Below are 11,421 nucleotides of genomic sequence, written 5' to 3'. Positions count from 1 at the left end.
GTGGACTCCCTCTGCTGCCAGGAATCCAATCTGATGGAGAGGAGGATACAGCAGGGGAAGGAGGGGGGACCGGGAGAGGAGGAATAGTGCTGGGTGGGGGAGGGGACCTCATCTAACATGTAAGAACAGTAGGATTACAGGGGGATAGTCCAAAGAGCCAATTCCTGCTGTGTGCCTTTCCCTGGTGTTACATCACAGTGTGCTCATGGGAGATCTTTGACTAAGGAGAGGGGGCAGAGGGAGAAACAGCTGCAGGAGCACTAAACACACAAACAGAAGAGTAATGTGTCCTGGACACAGGAATTGTAAAAAAAGTGTACTACATATTCTGCAGTGTATAATCAATTCAGCTGGACATGTTCAGGCAGCACAGCAGCCCCCCCCCCCCCCCACGACCCGCAGGCAGCGCGCAAAAACCGCTCCGTAATTTCTAAGAGGAGCATTACGAGCAAGATGGCGCTCTGCTGTCAGCACCCCGGAGAGCTCCGAGCAGACTCCAAACTGAACGTTTGATTTGATTTCTATTTATTAACGGAGGGGTCACGTGTCTGATCGAGCTCTCACATGATGTGGTTGCAGCCAGGTGTCGTGTGAAGCTGTGCTGCAGTGAAAGGAAGACTTGACTTTGTCTCGATCTCCAGCTGTGAAACGTGACTTTTTAGGTCAGCAACGATAAACACCTCGGAGTAAAAGAGGAAAATAAAAAGGCTCCGACCGGCCTCGGACTGCTTTGACTTTTTTCCACCGGAGGAGGAGCGCATATGTCTCGGTCCTCGATACGAGGAGGAATGGATAGACGCGCTGGGGGAACACCGGGGACCGGATCAAGGAGGAATGAAGCCGTGTTCATGAAATAGAGTTTCCCTCAGAGCTCCGTTTCTGTTTCTCTCCGCTGATGAAGATGTTGCTACTCCTGGTGACGGTGTCCTCGCTGCTTCTCAGCCCCGGCTTTGCCCTCAGCTCCCATTTCAGCCCAGGTGAGCCGACATTCCGCTGCTGACAGTCTGTTGATTTTAATGTGCTTTTAATACATAATACGACATTTAGTCGGGCCTACACGTTATCTAGCGTTACCTAAAACATGATGCAATCTGCAGGTGCTACGTGTGTGTGTGTGTCTATGTTGAGATTTATATATTTTTTTATAGAAAGCAGATGAAAACAATTCATGCAACATGTGAGTGAATTTGTTTGTTTGTAGATTTCAGAGAATCAGGTCAGTTGAGCAGTTTAAAGGGGCAGTACCTATAAAGGTGAGAGGTGAAGGTAAAAGGTGAAAAGGAATAGTGGGAGGCCTCCTCTGATTGGAGAAAAAGGATGTAGCTGCAGTTATCCAATTAGAGCTGGAAAAGATCAAGCAGGAGAAGAGGACTGAGGGTGCTGATGAATAAAGGCAGATTGCCAACATTGTTTTAACATTGTGGTGAAATATTCAGAAATTACAGCACTAAAAAATGCCTGTGTATATTATGCTGCATAAGCAGCTACATGCTTGTCATTCAGGTGGTTTCCATGGCAACCAGTAGGTGCAGCAGTCTCTTTCTTTCCATCTCCAGCAGTGGATTTACTTCTACAGTTCAAGAGTGATGCAGATTTGTGCCATCGACGTGATTTGTTCTGGATTGTTTTTATAATCAACATTGTTCATTGTGCTGGAAAACCCATGAAACCTTTTACTTCATATCCTCCACATATACTTAAGCTGCTCTATTGTTTTTCCTATTGCTCTCCTACCCTTTTCAAAACTCATGAACTGAGCTATGATCTCCTCTCCTCCCCTTCTCTGTTAGTCTGTAACCCTTACCCAACACACGACTCCACATCACCAATGTTTTAAATCTTTGAGATGTCACAATCCTCCATTGCATTATTCATTTTCTGTAAGCCGACACAGATCCATTTGTGTTAAATTTGTTGTTAGAGTTTGGGCTGAGTGTGTACGTGTCATGGTGGTGTACCCTCAGACCTAAAGATAAAAATAAAGATAAACTTTATTGATCCCCCATGGGGGAAATTTTTTTGTCACAACAGCTCAAGAAACAGGAAACGGGAATATAATTATCAAAAATAAGAAGAAGTTAAAAATCACACCCAACAATTACAAGTTAATATATTTTTTATGATGTAAATAGATATTATCTCCTACAACAAATACTAGTTCATCAGATGTGATGAACTAGTATACCCCTCCTGGAGTCCAGACTCTGGTGGTGGAGGTGTTTGCTGATGATGCTGATGAAACTGCAAAGACTTGGCGGAGGTGGGAAGGTGGAGGGCTGCATGTAATGATGATATGAATATAAAGGAAGAGAATGTTACAAAAGAGAGCAGCGATGAGGGAGTGATGCAGTGCCATGTGACCAGGTGATGAGAACAGCTGATGACTACAGGACCACAAGTGAGCATGACGAAGTGAATGCATCATACACTATATGAGAATGAACAATCAGACCAGCATGCACAATCCAGACTTCCTAACTGAAGTCTGAGCTACATTTATCAGGTCGGTGAGGGAGCGCTATCTGCCTGGTTACATGTCCATATATTGTGTGTTTATTGATGATGTATGTGAATAGGTGAAGATAGGAGAAAGAAAAGCCTGATAAGAAGAAGGAAGACAAGATGAGACTTCTGCTCATGCCAACCCCGATGGCCGCTGAGCAGGGCGTGCTGTAGGGATGACATCACAGCTCAGCAAAGGCAGGGCATGATATCAGGGGGAGGGGGGAGTGTTTACTGGCAATGTTGGCAGGTTTCCCTGAGCCCCAGGTTATCTATTTCACATTTCATAGTGGGCTCCTGGCTGCGTACACAGCGGCACACTGTTAATTATACGGATACAAAACAGAAACAGTGTGTTTAGATGCCCGGTGGACCTCCCACTCTCCAGGCTATCGCTAAACTACGGAGTCTGAGTGCTGGAGGACATGAGGAAGGAGCTGGAGGAGCAGGTAAACCGAGGGGAAAGGGAGTTTGGTTTGGATGTATAGAGCTGCAGGCTGTGGGTCTTTTCCTTCATTCAGAGAAAAACGAGGCTACAGTCAAAGCACAGAGGGGAACTTTGAGGTTGCATCATTTCAAAGTTTGTATGTACGATGTTGATGTTTTGACAGAGAGAGAAGCTTGCAGAATAAATAATTTAAAGTTGGCAAGCTAAAGAGAGGATGGTAGAAAGCTGTGACTATAAATTGGATTTTAGCCAATTTAAGCAATTTCAACCTCTTCTAAAAGCTTCCTTATCTGATCTGTACCTCAAAGCTTCCTGTTAGAAACAACTCCCCAACACTCACACTGATGTAAACACATGAAAGGGTTCGGGTGAAAATCCACCAGCAGGATTTTTCCTGCTTCTGTGGAACAGCTTGTTCAGAACGTAATCACTCCAGTATTGAAAAGCTGAAAGTGTCTTAAGTGAAACTGCTGCAGACAGAACTCTGATTGCTAATAGCCCTGAGAGAGCCTGTGTGTGTGTTAAGAAGAATAATAGCCTCTGATTGCATCTGTAAAAACTGTTTTTCAGATGGAAACAAACAGCCTCACACTTATTTGTCTCCTTTTGTTGAAATTTAATTGACTTTGTAGTGACTTCCTGCAGAATGAAAAAAAAGACGTAAACAAAAAAATTCTGTCCATTTATTGATGAGCGTTCACAACAAAGCAGCTCCCCACTTTGTGTCTGCTGTTCAGAGTCTCTAAGCTGCTGAGAATTATTGATCTTTTAAAAGTGATCGGGAATGCACACATCTCATGTTACTGAGTTTCCTCTACTGAGCTCCAGAAATGGAGTTATTACGTCATGTAACACGAAGAAGGCGTCATGCTCTGCTGAGGCCATATGAGATGTTTTTATGTTTTAAAAACGTTAAGATGCTCAATTCAGAAATCATTATCACAAAGTTTCAGATTTATGTCACGATAGGTCTTGTAGGTCCTGTAGGTCCTGTAGTTCATGTAAGTCCTGTAGGTTCTGTAGGTCCTGTAGGTCCTGTAGTTCATGTAGGTCTTGTAGGTCCTGTAGTTCATGTAAGTCCTGTAGGTTCTGTAGGTCCTGTAGGTCCTGTAGTTCATGTAGGTCTTGTAGGTCCTGTAGTTCATGTAAGTCTTGTAGGTCCTGTAGTTCCTGTAGGTCCTGTAGGTCCTGTAGTTCCTGTAGGTCCTGTAGGTCTTGTAGGTCCTGTAGGTCCTGTAGGTCCTGTAGTTCCTGTAGGTCTTGTAGGTCCTGTAGGTCTTGTAGGTCCTGTAGGTCCTGTAGTTCATGTAGGTCTTATAGGTCCTGTAGGTCCTGTAGGTCCTGTGGGTCCTGTAGTTCATGTAGGTCTTGTAGGTCTTGTAGGTCCTGTAGGTCTTGTAGGTCCTGTAGGTCCTGTAGTTCATGTAGGTCTTGTAGGTCCTGTAGGTCCTGTAGGTCTTGTAGGTCCTGTAGGTCCTGTAGTTCATGTAGGTCTTATAGGTCCTGTAGGTCCTGTAGGTCCTGTGGGTCCTGTAGTTCATGTAGGTCTTGTAGGTCTTGTAGGTCCTGTAGGTCTTGTAGGTCCTGTAGGTCCTGTAGTTCATGTAGGTCTTGTAGGTCCTGTAGGTCTTGTAGGTCCTCTAGTTCCTGTAAGTCCTGTAGGTCTTGTAGGTCCTGTAGGTCCTGTAGGTCCTGTAGTTCATGTAGGTCTTGTAGGTCCTGTAGGTCCTGTAGGTCTTGTAGGTCCTGTAGGTCCTGTAGTTCATGTAGGTCTTGTAGGTCCTGTAGGTCCTGTAGGTCTTGTAGGTCCTGTAGTTCATGTAGGTCTTGTAGGTCCTGTAGGTCTTGTAGGTCCTGTAGGTCCTGTAGTTCATGTAGGTCTTGTAGGTCCTGTAGGTCCTGTAGGTCTTGTAGGTCCTGTAGTTCATGTAGGTCTTGTAGGTCCTGTAGGTCTTGTAGGTCCTGTAGGTCCTGTAGTTCATGTAGGTCTTGTAGGTCCTGTAGGTCCTGTAGTTCATGTAGGTCTTGTAGGTCCTGTAGGTCCTGTAGTTCCTATAAGTCTTGTAGGTCCTGTAGGTCCTGTAGATCTTGTAGGTCCTGTAACTCTGACTAATGGACTGGATGATGGAGTTTGACAGCAGTCACATGTTTGGATCTCCTCCGTCCTGCACATGTGTGTTTGTGTGTCTGCAGTTAAACAGTTGGTGTGTGATCAGAGAGATGGTTAGGGTTAGCATCCTTCATGTGGGTTTCCTCTGAGGCTGCTGAAATAGATTTAGAAAAGGAGGAATGTGAGTACTCCCCTATAGTAAAGCTGCTGGCTGGTTGTTACAGCACCATGGACAGCTCCCACCAGAAACACAAACAGCTGGAAAGAGAGCCGAGGCTAAGCCCATAAAAGTCTTCAAGTTTATTTTTACAGATAGAGGTCAGAGAACAGAACTAAAACTCAAAGGCAGAGTGGTTTGTAATGACCCCCAGGTACAGGTTAGGGTATGGTATGTTAAGGTTTGTGAAGGTTTGTGAAGGTGTGTGAAGGTGTGTGAAGGTTTGTGAAGATGTGTGAAGGTTTGTGAAGGTGTGTGAAGGTTTGTGAAGATGTGTGAAGGTTTGTGAAGGTGTGTGAAGGTTTGTGAAGATGTGTGAAGGTTTGTGAAGGTGTGTGAAGGTTTGTGAAGATGTGTAAAGGTTTGTGAAGGTGTGTGAAGGTGTGTGAAGGTTTGTGAAGGTTTGTGAAGATGTGTGAAGGTTTGTGAAGGTGTGTGAAGGTTTGTGAAGATGTGTGAAGGTTTGTGAAGGTGTGTGAAGGTTTGTGAAGGTGTGTGAAGGTGTGTGAAGGTTTGTGAAGGTGTGTGAAGGTTTGTGAAGATGTGTGAAGGTTTGTGAAGATGTGTGAAGGTTTGTGAAGGTGTGTGAAGGTTTGTGAAGATGTGTGAAGGTTTGTGAAGGTGTGTGAAGGTGTGTGAAGGTTTGTGAAGATGTGTGAAGGTTTGTGAAGGTGTGTGAAGGTTTGTGAAGATGTGTGAAGGTTTGTGAAGGTGTGTGAAGGTTTGTGAAGATGTGTGAAGGTTTGTGAAGATGTGTGAAGGTGTGTGAAGGTTTGTGAAGATGTGTGAAGGTTTGTGAAGGTGTGTGAAAGTTTGTGAAGATGTGTGAAGGTTTGTGAAGATGTGTGAAGGTTTGTGAAGGTGTGTGAAGGTTTGTGAAGGTGTGTGAAGGTGTGTGAAGGTTTGTGAAGATGTGTGAAGGTTTGTGAAGGTGTGTGAAGGTTTGTGAAGATGTGTGAAGGTTTGTGAAGGTGTGTGAAGGTTTGTGAAGATGTGTGAAGGTTTGTGAAGATGTGTGAAGGTTTGTGAAGGTGTGTGAAGGTGTGTGAAGGTTTGTGAAGATGTGTGAAGGTTTGTGAAGGTGTGTGAAGGTTTGTGAAGATGTGTGAAGGTTTGTGAAGGTGTGTGAAGGTTTGTGAAGATGTGTGAAGGTTTGTGAAGGTGTGTGAAGGTTTGTGAAGATGTGTGAAGGTTTGTGAAGGTGTGTGAAAGTTTGTGAAGATGTGTGAAGGTTTGTGAAGGTGTGTGAAGGTTTGTTCTGCAAACGTTTGTAACTTTATGAAGCAAATCAATACCAGGACAACGAGTGCAGCACGCAAGATCTCAATGATTGTTTACTTTTATTTGCCATTACGGCTTTACCCCGCCCCAGAGCTTTTTGTCCAATGATTGAACGATCTTTGCACACATATGGTTTTGTTTATAAATTCTGGGCATCTTGCAAAAAGTTCAATGTGAAAACAAACCGCACCAAACCAAAAAAGAAACATTGTATTTGGTCCGCACCAAAGAAAGGGAACTAAAGGACTTTCCTGGTGTGAATACACCAGAAGACTTCTTAAAGAAGACATCAGGTCTATCTTCTTCATAATGTTGGAAGGAATGAAGAGTGAGGGGTGATATAAAGTCTCTGACCAGAGCTCATGGGAATGCTTGAGGCTAAACGTGTTAAAGTATTTTTTACTTCTCTACAGCAACAACACACTTGTGTTAATATAATACCCATGTTTGTGAGCTGCAGCTTTCTTCCTGGTGTCCTGCTGCTGCATTTGTTGGTAGATCAGCAGAATATGCAACATCTCAGAAGAGCGTCCTCGGCTATAGCCTCCAACTAAAATAACTTGCTCTGCAGATGTTTCATGGGAGCTATTATTTCCTTTATTACTCTGCCTCCCTGAGTAATTATGAGTGTAAGCAAGGAGTGGTTTTATTTCCTAGTTCTATTTTAGCCTCTCAGCAGAGACGTTAATGACGAATTGTTTTGCTCAGGAGTCATACAACGCTGGAGAGACCATCATAATCTTAACTCCGTTTGCACATGAGGACTCGAGAACAGAAGTCAACAGATGACTGTCTGTTGGAGCAGCACAGGTTCAATCCATACATCATGTAGTTTTGTTTGGTCTGCTCATCCACCTGATTCCCACCTGGGATTTGTTTCCATTTCTCCTTTGGGTTAGGGGTCCTAACATGTTTTTGTTATTTAGCCTGTTTCTTTCTTTCTTGAGCTTTCCTTCTAACTATCACCATCTTTCCTTCAACGCCTTTCCATCTATGAAGCGTACTCTGAAGGCGCTCCCAGCCCCCGCAGTATCACAGCACGCCCGCTAAGCCTGTGATTTAGAGGGATTCATCGCTGGCCACGCTAGCCTGGCTGAGAAATGGGGCAGTTGGCTCAGACTGCATAGAGAGAGGGAGAGAGCAGGAGGCGTAATGTCAGCTGACTGATGGGGGAGGATATCAGTTTGATAGTGATAGAAGAGCAGACCTCAGATCTGAACCTCCTCGTATTGGAAGAAGCAGTAACACAAATACATTATCTCGCCATTCAGCTGAGCTACCTGAGCACCAACTGCCACTCCATCTGCATCCATCCAAACATCCATCCACATCCAATCACATCCACACACTCTTCATATGACAGGTTGACATCTAATTAGAGTTCAAAAAGTAACCAACAGGCAGCTTTGAAGTCGTGCTGAAAACAATGGCTCCTTAGATAAGTCCCTTCATCTGAAAACTGTCACCAGCCATGAGGCCTAACGACAATCATCACCCTTCTTGTCCATATATAGTCATTTCTTGTTGAAAAAAGCATAATGGCAAAGGCCCAGATGCTAAAGTTGAGGCTTTAAAAAACAAAATGAGACATCACAGTGGCTAAGATTTATTCCTTCGGTGTATAAATGTAGCATGTGACTGAGTTTTATTTATTTATGTCCTAACAGTTTACACCTGGCTTCAAACGTGCAGTAACATGACGTTAACCTGGTGTTAATATCGCGTTACTGAGGCGTTAACCTGGCATCGCATTAATGTGTAGGTAACCAGACATCAAGGTGTCTTGGTTGATTTTAAGTGGACAGCTCAGGCAACATAAATTTGACTTCTCCCACCACAGACTCTGAGCATGAACATGAATGTGGCGTGAGAAGCAGCCGATAACCTCAAACATTTTATTAAAGAGGAACTTTTAAAACACCACACATTCGATACTCCTCGAATACAAAAAATACTCCCTCTGAGTGTTTCCATGGCAACTAACCCAGTGATGTCATTCATTACAGGTTAATCGACAATTCAGAACACTTTGACCATCTTCACCATTCAAGGACAAAGTGATGGGGAGAGAGAGAGAGAGAGAGAAAGAGAGAGAGAGCGAGAGAGCGAGAGAGGGAGAGAGAGAGAGAGAGAGAGAGGGAGAGGGAGAGAGAGAGGGAGAGGGAGAGAGAGAGAGAGAGACAGACTTGTTCAAACAGGCAACGTCATATTAGCACGTGAGCAGTCAGTGTTGACACGTGAAGCAGCTTCGGCTGGAGGACTCTGAGTCAGTGTTTGTATACAACAGTACTGTGTTTATGTATGTAACAGTACTGTGTTTATGTATGTAACAGTACTGTGTTTATGTATACAACAGTTCTGTGTTTATGTATACAATAGTACTGTGTTTATGTATACAATAGTAGTGTTTATGTATACAACAGTTCTGTGTTCATGTATGTAACAGTACTGTGTTTATGTATACAACAGTTCTGTGTTTATGTATGTAACAGTACTGTGTTTATGTATACAATAGTAGTGTTTATGTATACAACAGTTCTGTGTTCATGTATGTAACAGTTCTGTGTTCATGTATGTAACAGTACTGTGTTTATGTATGTAACAGTACTGTGTTTATGTATGTAACAGTTCTGTGTTCATGTATGTAACTGTGTTTATGTATGTAACAGTACTGTGTTTATGTATGTAACAGTTCTGTGTTTATGTATGTAACAGTACTGTGTTTATGTATGTAACAGTACTGTGTTCATGTATGTAACAGTTCTGTGTTCATGTATGTAACAGTACTGTGTTTATGTATACAACAGTTCTGTGTTCATGTATGTAACAGTACTGTGTTTATGTATACAACAGTTCTGTGTTTATGTATGTAACAGTACTGTGTTTATGTATACAATAGTAGTGTTTATGTATACAACAGTTCTGTGTTCATGTATGTAACAGTTCTGTGTTCATGTATGTAACAGTACTGTGTTTATGTATGTAACAGTACTGTGTTTATGTATGTAACAGTTCTGTGTTCATGTATGTAACTGTGTTTATGTATGTAACAGTACTGTGTTTATGTATGTAACAGTTCTGTGTTTATGTATGTAACAGTACTGTGTTTATGTATGTAACAGTACTGTGTTCATGTATGTAACAGTTCTGTGTTCATGTATGTAACAGTACTGTGTTTATGTATGTAACAGTTCTGTGTTCATGTATGTAACAGTACTGTGTTCATGTATGTAATAGTACTGTGTCAGTGTTAAAACTAAAATAAATTATATACCCGGCCATAAAGCTATTTCACATGTCATCACACATTCCTGAGGCAGCCTCAAAGTGTCTCCATGGCAACCGTACAAAGAAGCACAGGGGGGCACTTTGGAGCTGGTCAGCTTCCTGTGATTTCCCATAATGCTGGAGGACACACATCTCAAACCTGGCAGGAAAGGCTGCACAGCCACAGAAAGTATAACAGAGTTACGAATGTAACTATGGTTCTATGAATCCTGAATGATTGCCAGCTGGCCATCCGGGGTTCTGCTCTTACAGAATCTTCTCACTGGATCAAGAGAATTCTGAGTGACAGAGCGCTCTGGCGGTCATTCAGCATTCATAGAACCGTACGTACATTGATAACTTTCGTTCTATTTAATCCATGCTGACAGCCAGAGGGCGGTGGTTTAAGCACTGAATGACTTATACCAGCAAAGTCACGAGGAATCCTGAATATCTACCTCCAGGTCACCCCCAGTGGATGGGGAGTGGCAACATTCTCTCTATAGAACCTGGTGAGTGTGCTCAGCAATGCCCATGAGGTACCAGCACATATGGTCTCCAGGGGGACTCCTCTCAAGACAATGAGCTCTGAGCTGAGGATTGAGAGCCTGGCTCAGAGGCTAGAGAGGCTCTGTCCCCCTCATCATCATTATGAAAGTGAGAGGCTGAAGCTGCCAGCGAGAGAATATCATCCCATGGGACAAGCACAGGCATGGGTGAAATGGCCACCTCTGCATTCTCCGAGCTTGGAGCATCAGAGTGATGATGTTGGAAGAGGTACCTCATCTCGGCCAGCTCAGCTAATAGTCGATCCACTTCCGAAGAAAGCTTGCATTCTGACTTGAAAGCCTAGGGGGCAACTGGCCTGATGCAGGAAGGTCACCCTCGCCCACTGAGGGTAGAGGCATGTAGGCATGTTCATATACGTGTACTCAGAAAGATCATCCTTCGTGATCAGGAAAGGTCAGAGGTCATGGCCGTCATCGGCCTGAAGAGAAGCCACACAGGCAGCACAATAATTACAATTGTCCATTGTGGCAGAAGCTACCCTTAATGCACTCACCATAAGCTGAGGGAAGCGGGCATAAACGCAGCTCGCACAGCAGAGGTGGGAGAGACCAGTCTTCCCTACATTGCCTTGCTGGGGTTCAAATGCCACCATTAACTAGTCTTATAACAGTGTAAGCGTAGAAAAGGGGCGCAGACGGTGCCTACACCAGCAACGGTTCGAGTCAATACTCTTTTAGCTATGGAAAAAAGTCCCAGTCAGCCCGAGCACGGATGCTACAGGCAATTAAACATAACACTGTAATTTGGGAGAAGGGGTGCGCACGCTGCCTAACTTAACTTTGACTAGTTAGCTTTGGTGAAACACAGCGTAACGTTAACTAATGCCAGGAGAATTAAATCACATGAGTCACGTACCTTACATCCAGAGAGGGGAGTGAAACGCGACCTGAAATGCACCGCCGCCGCTGTTTTCAGGGGAAGTATCCACGCAGACACGTTGTGAATCCCATCATCTCACATGGACAGTCGTTTTAACATGGAGACAACAGAGCAGAGGAGATGAAGGCAAACAAAGGACTGAACTTC

At 43.8% G+C, this 11,421-nt stretch overlaps 1 protein-coding gene across 1 annotated transcript in view; it reads left to right on the top strand.

Annotated features, from left to right (window-relative positions):
- The first annotated feature begins 474 nt into the window (after window positions 1–474).
- aatkb (apoptosis-associated tyrosine kinase b) overlaps window positions 475–11,421 on the top strand; it is a 40,989-nt gene continuing 30,042 nt past the window's right edge. Inside the window, exon 1 of the mRNA XM_061033360.1 lies at window positions 475–977. Within this exon, the coding sequence (XP_060889343.1) occupies window positions 896–977 (82 nt within the window). The 5' untranslated portion in view covers window positions 475–895. The remainder of the gene's footprint in view (window positions 978–11,421) is intronic.

The sequence above is a fragment of the Labrus mixtus genome, unplaced genomic scaffold, assembly GCF_963584025.1.
Source record: "Labrus mixtus unplaced genomic scaffold, fLabMix1.1 SCAFFOLD_87, whole genome shotgun sequence".
Lineage (NCBI taxonomy): Eukaryota > Metazoa > Chordata > Actinopteri > Labriformes > Labridae > Labrus > Labrus mixtus.
The sequence above is the reverse complement of the archived record's forward strand: the minus strand, read 5'-3'. Positions and strand labels throughout refer to the sequence as shown.